The sequence below is a fragment of the Malus domestica genome, chromosome 12 (genome assembly GCF_042453785.1).
Source record: "Malus domestica chromosome 12, GDT2T_hap1".
Taxonomy (NCBI): domain Eukaryota; kingdom Viridiplantae; phylum Streptophyta; class Magnoliopsida; order Rosales; family Rosaceae; genus Malus; species Malus domestica.
The window spans coordinates 30,074,920-30,094,879 of record NC_091672.1 but is presented as its reverse complement, the minus strand read 5'-3'; the positions used below and the strand labels follow the sequence as shown (position 1 = coordinate 30,094,879).

The 19,960-nt window shown below is 37.2% G+C and overlaps 5 protein-coding genes across 6 annotated transcripts; 2 read left to right on the top strand and 3 right to left on the bottom strand.

The window, feature by feature from the left end:
- Window positions 1-136: 136 nt before the first annotated feature.
- Window positions 137-2,937, bottom strand: LOC103451031 (sec-independent protein translocase protein TATA, chloroplastic). Its single transcript, XM_008390456.3, has 2 exons — window positions 2,386-2,937; window positions 137-380 (listed from the first exon to the last, which is right to left on the bottom strand). The coding sequence occupies exons 1-2, from the start codon at window positions 2,707-2,709 to the stop codon at window positions 258-260; spliced, it is 447 nt and encodes a 148-aa protein (XP_008388678.2). The 5' UTR covers window positions 2,710-2,937; the 3' UTR covers window positions 137-257.
- Window positions 2,938-3,632: 695 nt separating this feature from the next.
- LOC114820070 (pentatricopeptide repeat-containing protein At3g18970) lies at window positions 3,633-5,309 on the top strand. The gene has a single exon (XM_029090140.2). It carries the CDS (start codon window positions 3,703-3,705, stop codon window positions 5,119-5,121), a length of 1,419 nt encoding a protein of 472 aa, XP_028945973.1. The 5' UTR covers window positions 3,633-3,702; the 3' UTR covers window positions 5,122-5,309.
- LOC114820071 (light-inducible protein CPRF2-like) lies at window positions 5,270-8,983 on the bottom strand. Its single transcript, XM_029090141.2, has 6 exons — window positions 8,383-8,983; window positions 6,690-6,786; window positions 6,364-6,577; window positions 6,155-6,230; window positions 5,947-6,072; window positions 5,270-5,821 (listed from the first exon to the last, which is right to left on the bottom strand). Exons 1-6 carry the CDS (start codon window positions 8,788-8,790, stop codon window positions 5,429-5,431), a joined length of 1,314 nt encoding a protein of 437 aa, XP_028945974.1. The 5' UTR covers window positions 8,791-8,983; the 3' UTR covers window positions 5,270-5,428.
- A 2,320-nt stretch (window positions 8,984-11,303) lies between these two features.
- LOC103430504 (V-type proton ATPase subunit F) lies at window positions 11,304-14,383 on the bottom strand. Of its 2 annotated transcripts, none has more exons than XM_008368649.4 (5): window positions 14,014-14,383; window positions 12,752-12,830; window positions 12,578-12,659; window positions 11,936-12,018; window positions 11,304-11,738 (listed from the first exon to the last, which is right to left on the bottom strand). In XM_008368649.4, the coding sequence occupies exons 2-5, from the start codon at window positions 12,812-12,814 to the stop codon at window positions 11,574-11,576; spliced, it is 393 nt and encodes a 130-aa protein (XP_008366871.1). In that variant the 5' UTR covers window positions 12,815-12,830; window positions 14,014-14,383; the 3' UTR covers window positions 11,304-11,573. The 2 variants fall into 2 exon arrangements, with proteins under 2 accessions (XP_008366871.1, XP_008366870.1); XM_008368648.3 differs by having other exon boundaries at window positions 13,514-14,261.
- A 1,290-nt stretch (window positions 14,384-15,673) lies between these two features.
- LOC103430505 (GDP-mannose 3,5-epimerase 2) lies at window positions 15,674-18,632 on the top strand. Its single transcript, NM_001328910.1, is given in 7 exon segments — window positions 15,674-15,733; window positions 16,407-16,817; window positions 16,963-17,056; window positions 17,139-17,268; window positions 17,359-17,491; window positions 17,996-18,203; window positions 18,345-18,632. Coding segments are annotated over 6 exon segments (1,131 nt in total). The 5' UTR covers window positions 15,674-15,733; window position 16,407; the 3' UTR covers window positions 18,501-18,632.
- The last annotated feature ends 1,328 nt before the right edge of the window (window positions 18,633-19,960 follow it).

Genomic DNA, 19,960 nt, shown 5'->3' with positions numbered 1-19,960 from the left:
GATACAAGTGATGGTGCGGGGGTAGGATTCGAACTCAGGTGTTCGGGTCTAACCAAGGATAAATGCGCTTAATCAACTAAGCTACAAATCCCTTCCGATGAAAAGAAACGATATTCAGGTGATCTAACTTGGCATATTCGCAGAACACTACAAGTAGATTAATAAAGAACGAGAATACTGATCTGCATTATTCTTGTTCTAAACTTACAGCACAACAAAAAATAGAGAATGTGTCGGATTGAGTGATCACTAAAACCTCATGCGTTTTCCTGTGAGCTTGGGACCTTGGCTTCTTGTTTTTCTTCTTCACTCACCGCGGTCGGTGTCTCTGTGAGGCCCTCGGGTTCTTTTTTAAGCTCTGTCTCGAACTCCTTTGCTGCCTGCAAGATTTACAGAGGATTCAAATACACTCTTTATGAATTATGAGAAGCACAGAAAAGGAGGCTGGACCAAACGAGATAATTATTAGTTATAAGAAGAACAGAACTTCGATAGGTGACAGGTATAAGCACCGCGAGGTGTATCACTGGGTTCAAAATTTCTAGTGATTACGTTATTCACTTAATTAAGCTCACTGAAGAAAGAAGCAACATTTAAATCAGTCTTCGATTGTGTGCTGCCACATACACAAATAAACCATACCCCAATCAAATAAAAGGGTTAGATGCATAAATAATGCATCCTTATTTCTTTTCTTACTCCTCATTTACGAGTGCTTAATCGATTACACTATGAACTAAACTTTTTGGTAACGTGCCTACTGCTCAGCATTCCTTGGAATTTGATCGTTCAACATAGGCATATACCGAAATTATTTGGATATGTAATGATTAGACTATTACTTTTAGATACCCTACCGATCAACAACTAAATGAGCCAAATCTGTCTCCTTGTTTTTAACAACTTATGAAAACGCTTCCATTGTCGTCCTTATTACTTAAAAAGAAAAAGAATATCCAACTAGAAGACTTTATGCTTACGCTAAAGTAAAAAATATCTTCGGAATCCTAGAGAGAGTTGTACTTGGTGACCAAAAAATGAAACTTCAAACTGAGTATATGTGCAACATAATCAACTATTTGAATTTGATGTCTATATGCATCCATCTGCCCATAATCATTTAATCCTTCTCCCGTTCTCCCGATTCCCACAGCACACACTTCAAAATAAAACACAGTAAACATAACATTAAAGGTTCCATACGACTAAACTAAAAACTAATTTGTTCGTTAATATATGCTAACTTTCAATGACCAACTGAATTTCAGACCATACTGCATAAAGGCAAATTCAAAGACATATTTTCCCTTTCCCCCCCTTCCCCAAGATGTATAAAGCCCCTAGAGATATGTAATAATTATTTGAAAATAGACCCCACATTTTGATCACTCAAAATTTTGCGATTCACATTGTTCACTCCAAGAGAGCAAAAACGGGGAGAATGCAAAGGAGTTGCATTTTGCCCGCTTAACGTTTGTTACTCATAAACAACAGCAAGAGTTACAATTGTATTTGTTTTCCTTCCTATCGTCATCATTTCGAACTATGTTATAACTCTGAAATCTTTTACCTTCAGTACCGAAACTTCTGAGGACTACCTTAGATGAAAACAATATGTTCACAACAAAAATCACTGTGAAATCTAATACGACTGAGAGGTTACCCTAGTTTCTTTCTCCAATATGGAGGCACCAACGAATGTACAGTTACTTAAACCAAAAGTCATACACAAGGCAGAAACAACTTCTTAAAACGTACAACTCCACAATAATCAACAATCTACAACATTTCAAGAGTTGCCCTACTCGTAACAACACAAAGCCGGAAATTAAAGTAAATGGAATATTAGAATTCCAACTTTTCGCCATTTAACGGCCGAAGTATAAGGCATTTAGTTACCTAATCACCAATAAAGCTATCCCACTGAATTCACTCCATTTTAAAGTGACTTCAATTCTTCTTCCCCCTTCTTACACATAGTGTTTTCTCCTATCGATTATTGCCACTAACAAGCATGTTCTTCCAATAACAAGCATGTTCTTCGACTAGAGTCCAGCACGCGTAGTGCAAGCATGGCATGTCATTTTGTTCTTCCTAATTTGACATTTAACTTCCCATTTTAACACAACATCCTCAAACATAATTACCCAATTTTGCTTCTTTTATTCCTTTTTTTTCCACTGAAACTAAAGCTAGTGTAACAATAATTCCAGAAATTGAATAAATTTTCCCAAGAACAAAATCCCTATTTAGATACATAAAACTACTGAATTTCTTCCAATTCCCAAATACACGAACAACACTAACAATAAAAACAATCCAATAAGCAATAAAGTTCATAATTTTTCTCGAGAACCAAACAGATCCGGTTGAAAAGAAACCAACCTGCTGGAAGCTCTTGACAGTCTTCCCAATACTCTTCCCCACTTCAGGCAACTTCTTGGGCCCAAAAACCAGAGCCGCCACACCGGCTATAACCACAAGCTCCGGCATCCCCAGACCAAACAGAGCGTTACACGTCATACCCTTCTGGGCTCTCTCGGTTCTCGTTCTGCTTCTGCTCAGAACCAAAGCACTGCCACTGACAGTGCTTTTGCTGAAGGACAAAGAGGTGGTGCCATTGCTGGACAAGAAGGTGGATTGGGACGATTGGAAAGGGAGAAAAAGTGGGGATCTTGGAGTGGACAGAGTAAAAGATGATATCTCCATGAATTTGATTTTTGTTAATTACGTTATCTGATTTTTGGCTTCTGGGTTTTTGAAGGTTTTGGAGATTTTCTTGAATTTTGTGTGTTTCGGGGTGTGGAAGATTAGATAACATGAAATTGAAGGGGAAGGCGGCTCCAGCCAAAAGAAGAAAAAAATAAGGGAAAGGTGGGACCTTTGGGTATAAATATTGACCAGTGCTTTTCACATGGGCTACCAAAGTTTGATCCTTCTGAGTTATTACAATAAATTCTCATATTTATGATCTCCGGATCTCTCCCATCAAAAGTTAACAAGTTCACTCATTTGGTCACTTGAAATTTAATTCAACGGTTACAAAGAGGAGTTTCTTAAAAGTTATAATAATTGTAACTGTTGAATCAAATTTCAAAAGTTTGGATAAATGAACTTAGTGGCTTTAGTGGGATATGAAGAGTAATACGTAACCCCTTTATATGTAAAATGTCACTGTTCCTCACATTATGTGGTATTATTTTACAACACAAATATTATAGTTTGACTCATTCATTCTTTTTAATGCATTGAGAAAATCGACAGTTAATGATAATATGTAATATTTTTATGATCAATAGTCAAATTGAGAATGATCTTTAAATTGAATGAAATGATGTTACGTTGTCATGTAAAGATGAATGACTCATATAAGAAGCTATTTATTGTCATTTATTAAAAAATATTAAGTGTGTAGCCTCTAAAAAATGACTTATGAAATCCGACGTCTTCGTTAGCCATTCTATAGATATTGATCAAATGGTCGCATTTTCGTTTGTTTGAGGTCTTTTTGCAATTTTTATAAATAAAGTTCGAACTTGAGTGAAAAAATAAATACGTTACTCTGACCAACTGATCTAACTCACGTCTACACAGCTACTCCGATTATTTTCTATTGCAGACATCCATATTATTCGTCACTTATTAGCTTTTATTAGCAAGAGCACTAACTTCACCATTTGAAGTTCACTTTCAAGGACTCACATGCACCATCTCCCAAGAGCCAGAGCTCTCTCTCTCCTAAACCTAAACCTAAACCTAAAATCCACGCACCAACTCAAAAAAATCCATGCCCAATTAATCACCAATGGCCTCAAATCTCCCTCCCTCCATGCCAAACTCATCCAGCAATACTCTGCCTTATCATCCCCAAAAAGCACCAACCTTTATGCCCGTTTGGTATTCCAACACTTTCAAGAACCAAACTTGTTCCTCCTAAACACTTTGATCAGATGCTCCCAACCCAGAGATTCACTTCTTGTTTTTGCCAATTGGGTTTCTAAATCAACCTTAGTTTTTGATGATTCTACTTACATTTTTGTTCTTGGAGCTTGTGCTAGATTGCCTTCAGTTCCAACGTTGTTACTAGGCAGACAGATACATGGTCGGATTGTGAAACATGATGTCGTATCAAATATTTCGGTGCCAACAACGTTAATACATTATTATGGTAGTAATGAAGATGTTGTTTCGGCACGGAATGTGTTTGATGAAATGCCTGTGAGAAGTTGTGTTACGTGGAACGCAATGATCACGGGGTATTGTTCGCAAAGAGTGAGTGCCCGCGATGCGTTGGTGTTGTTTCGGGACATGTTGGATGATGTTTGTGGGGTGAAACCTACGGATACTACAATGGTTTGTGTTCTTTCTGCGGCGTCTCAGCTAGGTGTGTTGGAAACGGGGGCTTGTGTACATGGTTATGTGGAGAAGACAATGTGTGTTCCTGACAATGATGTGTTTATGGGGACTGGCCTTGTTGATATGTACTCGAAATGCGGATGTGTTGATAGCGCTTTCTCCGTTTTCAAGCGAATGAAAGAGAAGAATGTATTGACTTGGACAGCAATGGCGACCGGGCTAGCCATTCACGGCAAGGGAAATGAAGCATTGGAGCTTTTGGATGTAATGCAGGGTTCTGGAATAAAACCCAATGCAGTGACTTTCACCGGCTTGCTTTCGGCTTGTTGCCATTCAGGTCTCGTTGAAGAAGGCCTCCATTTGTTCCATTTGATGAAGAGCAAGTTTGATGTCGTGCCTCGGATGCAACATTATGGCTGCATTGTCGACATGCTTAGCCGCGGAGGGCACTTGAAAGAAGCCTATGAGTTTATAGTAGGGATGCCAGTTGAACCTGATGCCGTCTTGTGGAGGAGTTTGCTAAGTGCTTGCAATCTCCATGGGGATGTTGCAATGGGAGAGAAGGTGGGGAAGAAGCTGCTCTGTGTACAGTTCACACAGAGTTACGTGGATTCAACTCCAAAGAGTGAGGACTATGTAGCATTGTCGAACGTTTATGCTTTTGCTGAAAGGTGGGAGGATGTGGAGATGGTAAGACAGGAAATGAAGGTTAAGGGAATCGAAAACAAAGCCGGTTGGAGTTCGGTTCAAACTTCAAGCCATTAGCAATATGTTCCGAATGACTTGAAGATCAGTGTCGAATGATTTGTTCTTTATTTTCCTATAGAATTTGTTCGAGTTGTAAAATTTGATGCTGCGTCAAAGAAGGCCACGAAAATGTGCGTATAATCTGTTCCGTGCATGACAAGAAAAATTGAAAGTGCTAAAAGTATCGAACTGTTTAATTCAGTGTAGTGCAGATGAAGAATAGCGTTGTTTACATGACTAATCCAAAAGTAACGAGGCAATACAATGGTTGTTCAAAGCATCCTTTAGTCGATCTTTCCTCGTGCGTAGATCACTCTGTTTGTAACTACTGCTCCCAATTGGAGGGGTTTCCGCCCCTTATCCGCTTTTGCAGATGCTCTAAGCTAGCAACTCGCTGAAGGGAAGGTGTTCGTCCCATCTTGTTCCCCGACACATCTGCTGATGATGTTGCTGCAGAATTCTTCTGCACATTTTCAACGGAAGGAACGTCTGCAGAATCATTCTTGACTCTCGGGTCATGAGTTGGTATAGGGTTATTAGAAGCAGGTTGAAAGAAGTGATGATTTGGGTCATCTTGCTCCGGAACAGCAGCGTCTATTGATGCCTCTGAAGGGCTTCCATCAAATGGTGGCATGCCGATTGATGACACCTCTGACATAGCGTGGAACATGGGGTTCGACCCAGTAAATCTTTTCACCATCTCCTCAGCCATCGTTACCTGGAATTTAGTCACAAATGAAGTAACAAAGTTTATATGATTATTTTCGGTTCATGTTCTAAGAGCCTTCGAGGAACCAGTTACCAAGGCATTTAACTTTCGAGCAGTTCTGAAGACAGGGTTACCTTTGCTCTCAATGTTTCGATATCAGCTTTTAAAACTCTATTGTCAACTGCCACTTCGTTGTACTTCTTGTCCGAATCAGTCAGACGCTTCAACAGAGAGGAGTTCTCGACTCTTAATTGAGATACCTACAAAGAAAATTGCGTTAGGAAATCTATCGAAGACCAAAAGACAGAGATAAAACAGGAAGCCGAGAAAAAAGGAACAAACCTGTCCCTCAAGATCAGTCACATGTGCCTGCTTTCTTCTTCTCGAGCGTCTAGCTGACTCTCTATTAGACAGCATTCTGGAAAAGGCGGGATGAATTAGCGAAAGGCAATGAAACCAAACGCATTTGAAGCCAAACATTTGAATCAATAACTAAGAGATGGAGATCAGGCTGTGCTTATTACAACCAGAAAATCAGATGCCGCTGTTACCTCCTCACGCGTTTGACATCAGCAGGGTCCATATTCTCATTCATTGCAGTTTCACCTTCAGCTTCCTCATCGTCTGTCATTTCTCTCGATGATCCGCTAGTTGCCTGCCTTACTGGGATAGCGGATCTATATTTCGTCGAAGGTAACGAAGGAATGACACCAAGTGGTGCATGAGCATTCTTATCATTTGACCTGGATATATCATACCCAGCTCCTACATAGGTAAAAATAGTAAAAAAACATATATATGACATACTAACAACATTATCTAGCACAAAAGCAGAAGTACATGCGAATTATGAACATGTTTTTGTTTAAATGGAAACCTTTCGAAGGGGCTTCAGATCCGAGTTGTGAAGTACTTGAAGCGTGTGATCCGCTGTCAGCTAAAACCGCAGATTCTTGTGCTTTCACCAACGATCCCTATTGACACGACCAGAACATATCAGCGAGCACTTGTCTATACATAACATAACTTCGTAAGAAAAATTCTCGAGAAATTCATGAAGATCGAATTAGATCTCAACAGGAGAATCGGCGTTTTACTAGAAAATAAAAAAAAAGGTATGGCTTTCAACTCTGTTTCTATCAAAAAATGGGCGTTCGAAAAGATTACTTGATCTTTAGAACCCTACCACAGAAAGTTCCTTTGGGAAAACACATTCATCTGTTCTGTTTCACTCGGACTTCAAAACCATGCTTCAATTGTTCATGTTTTAGTTTTAGCACTACGCGGTAGCTAAGCGGTTTTTCTTGAGTACCTACAGGGTATAAACACTCAGCGTCAACACATATTTTGACCGTTGGATTTCAGCCACGGTTGGTGGCCCTCAGCCCTGCTTTTGCTTTCAAAAAATTCATCCTTTTGTGGCAATAAGTTTTCTTTCTTTCCTTTCCATTTTAGCTCCGTCAAATAATATTCAAACGTATGAAACAAACCAAGTTAACCAACCAACCAGTTATAAACACTTCGAGTAGATGTACTTTTTTGGAAAGCACCTGTCAGGTAGGATCATCTCCGGATCCCTTTCACCTAATCCTCTTCATCAAATCATTTGGACCTTTGAAATTTGATCAAACGACTAAAGTTATTACAACTTTTAAGGTGGGCCCGTATTTTTAGCAGTTGGATCAAATTTCAAAGGTCTGGATTGTTTGATGAGGAGGATTAGGTGGAAGGGATCTAAAAAGAATCCATTTTCTTTCTTAAAAAAACACTCAAATTTTTAATAATTGTTTTGACATGTTTATAATAAAACTACTTCTAACAAAAACGCCTATGAACATAACTGTAATGTTTCCTAAAAAACAACCCCAAAGGATAGACTCTGTTTGGATACCGAGAAAAAAGCTATAAGCAAAAAGAATGAAACTTTAAATATTGAATTGTCCATTCACAAAAGTAGAAAGCAGCTTACTTTAGGTAAACTTTCCACTCACAAAAATAAATAAATGATAGGTTTCAAGTTTTTTTTTTTTTTAAAAAAATTAATAAAAATGATTTGAAAACTTTGAGTTTTAATCATAGGAATAAAAATGTGTTTTAAGGGAATAAGAGCTCGTTTGGATATACTTTAAAAATAATTGAAAGAGCTTTTGCTGAAAATGTTTTTGGAACCAATTCTTAGTAAAAATACAAATAAATCCTAAAAAATCACTTAAAATACTTCCTGAAATAAGCGACATAACTGATACTTCTTACGGGAAACACTTAAAGTGTTTTTTAAACCCATAAACACTTTCTCTAAAAGCGCTTTCAGCCATTTTAAAAGGACATGCAAACGAATCCTAATACTAGAAGTGATTTTTTAAAATAAAAATATCATTTGTGAACAGTATCGAAAGTGTTTCGTTAAAACTCCTATTTTTGTTTCCTTTAACTTTCTCAGCAACCAAACAGAAGTTAAGCTCATTCCCAACCCATTGGTCTGACTTTGACCATATTTTCTCGGAAAAGCAGAGCAAACGAGAAAATGAAACCATGAGAATAAAATGCCCAGAAAGAGAGAAAGGACGAACCTCCCGCGACATAGCCACGGCGGCGCAGGCGAGGTCGAGCTTGGTCTTCAGGAACGCCCGGTACTCATCGGAATCGACGGTGACATTAGGCGGCCGCATATTGTTGTAGTGAGTGTGAGTGGCGTTATGGTGGTGGGCATTGATCATCTTAATCTCTTCAACGTCGTTTTGGTCGTGATGGTGAGCTGTAGAAGAAGAAGAAGAAGGATGCGGAGGTGGCGGCGGCGTCGGCGATGGCGAGGGGGAGTAGGAAGAAGCTTCTTGGAGAAAACGCTGGAAGGCCCACTCCGATGCACTCCGGTTCAACTTAGACAAGTTGTCGTCGTCTGCTCCGCCATTGTCCGGCGGCGCTGTGGAAGACCACAGCAGGTCGGACATTTCCTCCTCCACTGAAAACACCCTATCCATCTCTCTCTTTCTCTCTCTCTCTCTCTCTCTCTCTCTCTGTTTCTCTCTCCTATTGTCTTGCTTTCTAGTTTTGGTCAAGGATTTTATCCGATTTGGATCCTTAAAGTTGGATAACAAGTCATTATATTTTGGTTGAATATTATTTATTATTTGGTATTTAGCCTAAATTAATATTAAACGTGGATGATTAATATTCTGTGGGGTCCTTGAAATAAGAAAACTTCAGAAGAATATTGGATAGGGAAGTTTTCCTTTTGGTTGATCGAATGTGTTTGAATTACATTGATTTCAATCTACGCATGCATTAGGTCAGCTGATCGGAGAAATGTGTCGTTTTTCTATATTCAAGTTTCTCCTTTAATGATTGGAGCCTTTAGACCCAAGTTTGTTAGAAAAAAGTTTTAAAGATTTACTGGAGTTTAATCCCTTTGTTTGTTAGAAAATATTGTAAGAGTTTCAAGGTGACTTTGATTCCTCTGCCATGTTTAGAGTGGTTTAAATCATCGTCTAGATAGAAAAGCTAATCTAGATTTCAATTGAGTTGGATTTTGTTAACAAACAAAAAAAGTCTTAATTTCCTCTCCTTTATATTACGTAACATATTTTGCTTTGATTTCTTTTGTTGCAAGGGAACTTCAATTCCCCTCTCCTCAAAAGGGACTTATTTTTCATATACGTTGATAATAAAAAACGACTTCTTATTACGTTCCGAATTCAAGTCAAAACAAACAATGCACGAAATAAAAAGATACCAATAAACTATTATCTTAATTCTCAGTAAATACGTTTTGTTTTTTTTTACATAACAGTACTTAATTAACTCGAAATAATATTAAAATAACGTCTCGAAATTCATTTCTCATGCATGTTGATACAAAGAGACAGACTTCTTCCTTCACATCCAAAACAAAAACAAAAGCTTTGACAAAAAAAAAAAAACAAAAAAACAAAAACAAAAAGCATACCAAACAAGAGGCAATGAGTGTTTTCCAAAAAAAAAAGAAAAAAAATAAAACAACAAGAGGCAATGAGTGAATTGAAAAGACTGCAGATGGAGCCTTTCCAAGTGGATGGGCATTGAAGCGACGCTGGCGCCGTCCATTTGTGGATAAACTCTAAACTACCCCCACACATTTTGTTGGGCCCATTTGTTTGTGGGGCCCATTATGTTCTCTCTTTTAAGGCATCCAAAGGACAAAAAAAAAGTCCCATTTGTCTCTTTCTCTTTGTGCCACCACCACCACCAAATATAGGTCCCAAATGAATTTAAAATAAATAATAATTAATAAAAATACGTGTCCTTTTTTCATTTGATGGACAGAAAAATGTTATCTATACTAATAGTAAGAGAACTTTCCTTGTCAAATTTTTGTCCTTTTTTTTTAATTTTGTCCTTATTTTTTATACACAATACTGAATGGTTGAATAGTAATTTTGTATCTTTTGTCTTTTTTTTCTATTTTGCCCTCACTTTTGATACACAATACTTACATGAGGAGGGTAAAATAGTAATTTTGTATCTCTTTGAGAAAATGACAATCATATCCCTATTTTTTCTATTTTACTCACGTTTGATACACAATATTTACATAAAAATGATAAAATAGTAATTATGTAATATTAAGATAAAATATGCACTTATTAAGAGAAATTGTCTCACCATCAATTTTTCACTCTTTTTAAAATTTTAAAAACTAATCACACTCCTTAATAAAAAAACAAAAAATAAAATGAAATTGTTCACACACACAGTGTTTATTGGCTAGTATTAATTGAATAGAGGTCTTCTTCCGATCTTACTGTTCGAAATTCCAAGATCAGACAATTTGAATTTCTCAAATTGAATTTGAAAGTCTTCATTAATTGCTTTCGTTGGTCCACCTCACACAAATTAAGAACTCTAATCTCTCTTCCACACAAATGAAGAGTCCAAATTTCTGGTTATTAAAATTCCGCACAGTAAGACATGGGAGAGAATATAAATTCAGATTAATCGAGACCTCTTTTGTATATTAATATTTTATGAGGCCAATATTTTATCTCTTATCTCATTGGTGAAAGAAAATAATGTGAAAATTGGTGGTGGCTCTTTGAATATTTCTTTGATGATCTGGGTTAGAATTAAAACATTTTCATTTACTTTCAAGCTAATCCATTCACGATCGCTGTGAGTTAAACAAAGGTTCTCCCATCAGAGAGCAACTTGCATAAAATAGATTTACCGTCACATGACGTCCAACTTCAATAATGTGCTCTAATACTGTAATATCAATTATTAAGTCAGAACGCCACATAACAGCTAAACCCGTGACGCGTAAACAAATTTTTTTGTCAATCTTCCATGTCAGCCGAATCTTAGTATCTTACATTGAGCTGGAATACACACGCTACACTAGTGCGCTCCAAACCAATCTCGTAATATCGTGTGTTTCAACTTTTCTACGTAATAAGTGTAAATAGTTGCATCCTTGACGTATTGAGGTTTGAAGCGTTTTTCTCTGTACATGTGAAAATTCCCAAAAAAAGACAACATATATAAATAATAGACTTGTCCTTTTACATGGTGATTATTACAAGGAGAATAAAATGACAGAGAGTTTGAAATGGTATTTTATAGATAAGGTTTTAGGAACAAAGGAACCTAAGTACAAAGACATACCAACCAACCATCAGTGAGGAGTACAGAACTTGGTGTGAACAGAATGGCAAAAACATACATAGTATCGAAAGCAATACTTATTTTTGGCTACCTCTCGGGTAAAACATATCGAAAGACAAGATGATCACCGCCTTCCTGATGCCACAGATTCGGTGTTGAAGAGGTACTTCACTCGTGAAAGAACTGAGTCGTGTGCAGGGTCATAGGGATGATCCTTGGACGGGATTTCCAAAATAGCGGGAACCGGCTTATTGTAGCTATCTACTAGAAACCTTATCATGTTTGCAACCTGGTAAGAGAAGAACAGGGTCATTTCCCAACCAACATCTGATTTGGAAGAAGTGCATACGTTTGCGTTACATACAAAGATTGCTATAGATTCTAAAAGGTTTGGCAAGCGCTTGGGCACTACAGATATTGCCTTGAGAACCAGAAAAGGCGCATTCATAACAGTTGACGAACTTTTAAGTACGAGAAAGAACTTACATATTGGCTGATCAAGACAATTGCAATGTCCTCCCTTGTCATAAACTCTTTGAATGCATCTTCGATTTGTTTCACTGTTGTTTCTGAGAAGAAAACCGGAAGCACATACTGTTAGAAACTCAGCACCGTTCAATAAACCTTGCTTTAAATATTAATTAGTTATTACAGAAAAAAAAAAAAAAAAAGCCAGAAAAGGAAAGAAAAGTAGGCTTTTTATTTAAGGGACCAGGCTGTGGACCAATTTCAAGTTCTGTGATTCTCGTTCAAGAAGAAAGACACAAGGAACACCAAACCGCTGTCACTGCAGCCAAAACGTAACTGACCAAAATGTAATATTACACCTTGCTTCATTAATGAATGATGACGGCCTTTATTGTTTGTATTTTCTTGATAAACAAGTATGGATTTTAGATAGATTTCATTTCCTAGAAGTTTGTGATTTCCTTCCCCTTGCCTTACTCCCCCTTTCATTTTACCCACAGGATTAGATGGCAAAAATATCCGACTAATAGACTAGTAACCATATACTAGAATTGGCATTTTGGTCCATCTGCTAACCTACCCACATACAAATATTTAGAAATAGATGACCAGTATAAATGAAGTTTCAAAACCCGTGCATAAATAAAGCTCATAACTTACTTGAATCAACAATAAGATAATTTGTCTTTCTTCGCAAGTCAACGTTACCCACTCCAGCTAGCAAAAATCCGGTTACAGTGTCCTATACATGATAACAATCATCTCATCAGAAAGACAAATCGAGAATACAAGAACAGATTTCAACCAAAAGATTACCGAAAAGACCATCCATACCTCATCAGCAATCATGGCTATGAGCGCCGAACTCTTATTGGGGATGTTAGCTCTACCGGCCATTTTAAGTTACTATCGACTACAGCAAGAAAGAAGAAAAAAATATCACCCACATCGAAAGTCTAATTTAGTACAGAACTAGTGCCCATCGATATACTTCTCATTCCTAGCGGAACAATTCCTATGACTACACGATATCTTATGGAAAGATCATCAAGCTCATAAGCAAATGTCAACGAGATATTTGAATGTAATGAAGATAATTCACACAAGTAATGATGAATGTAATGAAGATAATTGAATCAATGATGCCAATGTCAATGAGAACATAATTCACACAAGTAATATCAGTGATCGAAAATCGGAAAATGAAGACGATGCAGTTAGTTGGCAACAGTTCCAATTCAGTATTCAAAATTAGCTGGAAAATGATTAGCCTAATTCCCACCCTGCAAACAAAATCTGGATCCAAAAAATTTCCCAGTTGAAATCAAACACTCAAATTCTACATTCAATCAGAAAAATCAAACATCCAAATGCTCAAATCATAAACTGACAGTCTGAAATCCAAACAAAACAAATAAACAAATCAGAAATCAACCAAACAAAACATTTAACAGTAAAAAAAATTAAAATAAAATTAAGATCAAATTCACACACAGAGCATTCCAACTCATCAGATAACAGCAGAAAAAATGAAACTTTGACGGATCTAGGGTTGCAAAACGACGGCGTATCGAATCAATTTGGGAATCAGCATACCTCTAGGGTTTGAATCTGAGCTTCCGATTCAGCTTCGCAGTTACCAAATATCCTTTTTCCGGCGGTTTATTGCGTGCGATTTCTAGTTGCGATCGAATATCTAATTTTATTTTTATTTATTTTTTATTATATGTTTATGAGTTACGCGCTAAATAATGTAAGCCCAACGGGCTCATAGTTTCTCATGAGCCGTGCTAATGTAAGCCCAAACGGCCCACTCTTTAACTCGAGGTCCAAAACAAAAAGCCTAATTCAGGGATCCTCGCCGGATCATCTTTGTAAGTATCTCGAAAATCTTCTAAATCAGTTTTTGTTAGGTTCTGTTTATATTTAATTTTAAATAAAAAAATTACATTAATTTTTGACCGAACAATAAACAGATATGATTAAAGGATCGGGCGTGGCTAATTCCGAAGCCCCATATTCAAAATCACTAATCAAATCGAAATCAAACAATCTCCATGAACTTTGGTTGAGTTTATATCGCAGGAATTTCTTACCTTGTGCGGCGAGGGGGAGTGAGGGCTGAGACCGAGAGCTCGATTCAGGCGACGGATTTGGGTGACGTCACTGATGTGGGAGGACAGAGGAAGGATGAGAGGTCGATTCGGTTCGGGCGGAGGAGACGGGTCGAGCGAGAGAGACGGGTCGAGCGAGAGAGACGGTGAGAGTGCGGCGAAGTCGGGAGAGTGATTACTCAGGTTAGGCAAAAATAACGGTTGGGATTTTTTTCTCAACCAATCCGACGATCCACAGAATTCCGTACGCTAGCAAATGAAAGCTGCTAAGATAAGAGGACCTTCCAGGTTATTTCATTTGGGCCCGAACAAAAACAGGCCTTTTGCACTTTCAGTCCATCTTTCTAGGAACTTTCTCATTTGGACACGTGGTGGGGCCCATCAAGTCATGGGGCCCTCTCACTTGGATCCTTATATTCCGAAGCCACCCCGGAATTTCACAACCATTGGTTTTTTATACAGACTAGGATTCTCTTTTCTTTTTTTATATTCTTTTATTTTATTTTTCATTTGTTATAAAAATTAGTATAAAATATTGACGTGATTTAACCGTGACCGTTCAAATAAGAAGGAAGATAATCTTACTTCTTTTTGTACACCCAAACTTTGTTTTTGAACCCTCATAAATTTTATTTTATAAAAAACAGTCTTGTACTTGTATGCAAAATTACCACAAAAAAACGTAGTGATTTTTGATGAAAAATAATTTTTTTTGGACGCAGATTTAACGAAAATAATTATTTTCTTTGTTCATTGGTTTTGAAACAAATAACGTGGTAACCAAGCTGCTGATGAGCTTTGCTCTCATCGTGCTCTTCCTCAGCATCATCTACCACATGTTCTTCATCATGTTCTTGATTATCTTCATTGCGTGGCTCTTCCTATACTTCTCACATAACCAGCGCTCGAGGTGTTTGGGGTTTGCCATCTCGAATTGGGTCGTGATGGTTTTAATTTTAGACTCATAAAAAGTTCTTAATAAAAATATAATCTGGTTCGCTAAAAAAGAGAATCGAACTCGATTGTAAAAATACTAAAATGATCTCATTTATAGCTAAATGATCTAACACACATATGCAAGATGTGGTAAATTTGATAATCTAATTTATGGGACTCTTAATTATGTTTCGATATAATACTGAAATTTTTAGTTTTTAGATTAATAATAAAGAATTATTTCCCAAAATTTAACAGACAAAATTTTAATACATAAATTTGACCTCAATCACAAAATGATATGTGAAGTAACACTCATAACCAACTGGCTAAATCCGTATCTCCATGGCGATACAAGTTTGGTAGTTTTATACGGCCTCTCTATATCTCTCTTAATAATTTATGGAAAACTCATAATATTAAAGGAAAATTAATGAAAATGACTTGAAAATTTTGAGTTTTAACGATAAGAACAATATAAAGGGTAAAGTGAATAGTATTATGATTGACTTTTTAATATAAAAATATAATTTTTCATTAAAGTGAACAATACCGAAAACGTTTCGTTAAAGTTCCCTAATATTAATAAACGAGTGTCGTTGTATGGTTGGCTGTGTCCAAATATCCTATATATAGCAGCAGAGCGTTACAACCTGAGAGTCCATACCCCCATATCATAAATCCCCTCGAACCCAACTTTTGTCTATCATTTTCTTCTTCCCAACTCCTCAAAAGCTTCAAAGCTCCAAACTTTTGCTCTTTTCAGGTAAAATTCCCAACTGGGTTTTCTGGGTTTCTCTCACTTTCTCTCTATTTCACATGCTGGTTCCAATTGTTGTAACATTTGATGGGTTTTCTGGGTTGTAACATTTGATGGGTTTGTTCATAACAACATTATTCTCTGTTCTTGAATTCTTGGAATTCTGATGGTTTGTATAGCAGGAGTAATCTAGTTGTCTGCTAAAATTTCATTCCTTTTGTATACACTGAGAGATAGGTACTTGATTTTAGCAAAAACTTGAAGATATAATTGTTTTTCCATGCGATTTGAGGATGTTTTCATTTGGGTTGGTTCTGAAATGGTCAATTATACTTTCTTTACATTAATTTGTAGATATTTTGATCATAATTTGCTTGTGTAGGTACTGGTTATACTCTTTTCCCATTTTTCCAAACTTTCTTGGGTGGTTTATTATTTTTTATTTTTTTTCATTGTTCAATTTCTCTGCAATATCTACTCAGTGGATGTGAAATTTTAGTTAGTGGGTGAAATTTTCATGTTGGTTAGGTTGGGGTTCGTTTTCGTTTATATTGTTAATGATTTGTTAGAAGTAATGACTTTTTGAGCTTGTATGGCAAAGCAAGTTAACTAATCTGTAGGTGCTCATAAATTGTAATGCGAAAGTGGTAATCTTTTTCCTGTGTATCTAATCTTTCAGAATGGGAAGTACAGGCGAAATTAAGTATGGTGCGTATACCTATGAGAACCTTGAGAGGGAGCCTTATTGGCCTTCTGAAAAGCTCCGAATTTCCATTACCGGGGCAGGTGGTTTTATCGCCTCCCACATTGCCCGGAGATTGAAGAATGAGGGTCATTACATTATTGCTTCCGATTGGAAGAAGAATGAGCACATGACTGAAGACATGTTCTGCCATGAATTCCATCTTGCCGACCTCAGGGTCATGGATAATTGCTTGAAGGTTACCAAGAATGTTGACCATGTGTTCAACCTCGCAGCTGATATGGGCGGAATGGGCTTCATTCAGTCCAACCATTCTGTCATATTTTATAACAATACCATGATTAGTTTCAACATGGTCGAAGCTGCTAGGATCAATGACGTGAAGAGGTTTGATCTCCCAAACTTGCAGTTATAACTTTGATGTGGTGTATGAATGCTTTATGTTTGAGTTGGAAAGTTGGGACCTTAACTCCAAAAGGCTTTGAAGTACTCGAATACTCAAATTCTCTATCTGTTATCTGGGTTTCTGCAGGTTTTTCTATGCTTCTAGTGCGTGTATTTACCCTGAGTTTAAGCAGCTGGAAACCAATGTCAGCTTGAAGGAGTCTGATGCCTGGCCTGCAGAGGTATGTTACTTTACGGTTATGGTTTTGGTCTCTAGTTTTGAACGAATTAAATGAATTCAGTCTTTTGTACCTTTATTTGTAGCCTCAAGATGCTTATGGCCTGGAGAAGCTTGCAACTGAGGAATTGTGCAAGCACTACACCAAAGACTTTGGAATCGAGTGCCGTATTGGAAGGTTCCACAACATTTATGGCCCTTTTGGAACCTGGAAAGGTGACTTGAATTGCAATGATAGCTGATAAGTATGCATGGTCTATTGCTTTTTATCCTAATCTGTGTTGCTCACTTGTATCTGTTGTGTAGGTGGAAGGGAGAAGGCTCCTGCTGCATTTTGCAGAAAGACTCTCACTGCCACTGATAAGTTTGAGATGTGGGGAGATGGACTTCAGACCCGATCCTTCACTTTTATTGATGAATGTGTAGAAGGTGTACTTCGGTAAGAACCTTATTACTATCACTTTTTCGTTTCAAAACTTTTCTAGCTGAACGACACTTCTTTTTTAGGGTTTAAGCTTCAAAATACTTGACGTTCTTAGATGTTGTCATCGATTGTTTTTTTTTCTTCCTGTTTTCACAAGGCTTTGTGGAGTCTAGTTTAGTTGATTATGATAAAGTCAGCATAGAACTTAAACCTTTATGGATTTGGTTTGAATCTTTTGCATTATACGTTGAAGGTGTTAAGAGGGCGTTTTCTGCAAGTAATTGTATGACAGTGCTAGATACGAAGACAAATGAATTTATTACATTGTTGAAATATCTTTTTGTTATGTGTTCGATTTATATCTGCGGAACCTTACAACATTGTATGGTAGATTAACGTGGCCCTTGTACAAAAACTTCCATTATTTGTTTTTCTTGGGCCAAATTTTTATTAGGTATATGTTGTTTCACATGAAACCCCTTTAAAATTTGTAATTTATGTCCTCTCTTCATGATTAAGGTTGACGAAGTCAGACTTCCGTGAGCCAGTGAATATTGGAAGTGATGAGATGGTTAGCATGAATGAAATGGCTGAGATCGTTCTTAGCTTTGAGGACAAGAAGCTGCCTATCCAGCACATTCCTGGGCCAGAGGGTGTCCGTGGTCGTAACTCAGACAACACACTGATCAAAGAGAAACTTGGTTGGGCTCCTACCATGAGGTTGAAGGTAAATAGCTTGAGAGTACCCATTCTGCAGTTTCTTAAAACCACCGAGTTTCTTTAAAGTCGGGGGTCATTGTTGTTGATTTTGTATTTGCTCCCTGTTTACGTCATAGTTTGAACTCACATTTTCATTTTGTTCATTTAGGATGGTCTGAGAATTACCTACTTCTGGATCAAGGAACAGATTGAGAAAGAGAAGGCACAAGGCGCTGACCTCTCGGTGTATGGCTCATCTAAGGTTGTGGGAACCCAAGCCCCAGTTCAACTTGGTTCGCTGCGTGCTGCTGATGGCAAAGAATGAAGGGTCCGACAAATCTGCACCAGAAAATATGGTATTCAGTAGTTCTGGTTATGATAGCGCGGCACATTCTATGTGCGTGGACAATAAGGAGGGAAGCTTTTGTTCCGCTCCCGTTGTATATCTAGCTTGTTGGTTAAATCTGCCACCTTAGGATTGCCTTTGTATTTTGTTTCCCTACCCTTAGCATTATTCAGTTTATGAGTTCAGTTGATCGTTTATAAGATTTTTTTTCGGGTTCAAATTTCAATATCGACCTGTCCCGAATGTTGAGACCGGCTGTATTCAACCGGCGGGCAATCGGAGATGTGCTCGTCTGAGTTATGCTGTTTTATGCTTGCAAAAATTGATCTTTGGTACCTTTACCTCTGCTTTTTTCTGCCTGTAATTCGCAATCCCTTTCCTTGCAATGGTTGATAAAATGGTTGTTAGTTGTGTACTTGCAACTACCAAAGCTTCATCTTTTTGGTGGCTCCCACCATTGCCTATCGCTAATGCTCGGGCTATTCTTGCATACGATCGGAGATATATCCATTGAAGAGAGATATAAGAAGAGAAAGATTGTTGAAAGAGAGAGCCAAGTATCTCTCGCTCGTTCATTGTATACTTGTTAGTCTTAATCGAACTTAAAATGTGCAACATCATTAGAGCGAGAAACATTATAGTGAAATTTTACAGCAGAAGTACAACGAGAACCACGAAAGCATTAGGGAAATGCTTTTCACTCTTCCTTCGTCCTCCTCCTGCGCATCCCTAGCTTATTTTTTTCGTTGTTCTACCGCTGATTTATTCAATCATATGATTAGAAATAATTCGAAAAACCACCAAAAATTTGTGGATCAAACCCAAGCAAATGGAAAAGATATATACCAAGATTCTTTGAAGCATAAAGAATATATTAATTCAATCGTTTCTACTTGTCAACTTGATTGTGAAAGATGATGATGATGATATTTAAATTATAATTATGAGATGATAGCGTTGATGGAGGGGCTTTTAATGACGGACGGTGGAATCCGTGGCTAAAAACTTTGGATGGTAACGTGGCAGAATTGTTAGTGTTAAAGACTCACCTACAAAACAAGGGGATACCATCTCCATTACGTGGATGCTCGGCTTCTCCAAATACCAACTGCATGCTTTTCCCTCCCTGCCATCTCTCTGTTTACATAAAACAATTTACATGAAATGACTTTATTATTATTATTATTGTACCATCTTGATTCAATAACGCATTAATATTTGAATAATAACTTAGACATGACGATAAATTATTGAATATAAGGCTCATTTTGGAACTGCTTTTAAAATGAATGAAACAGTTTTTTGTGAAAATGTTTTGGAACCATTTTTTTAGTAAAAATGCAAGTGAATCTTAGAAAATAAGTAAAAGTGCTTCTTGCAAAAACACTTTAAGTGCTTTTGGAACTCAGAAGTATTTTTTCTAAAAGTGTTTTTAATCA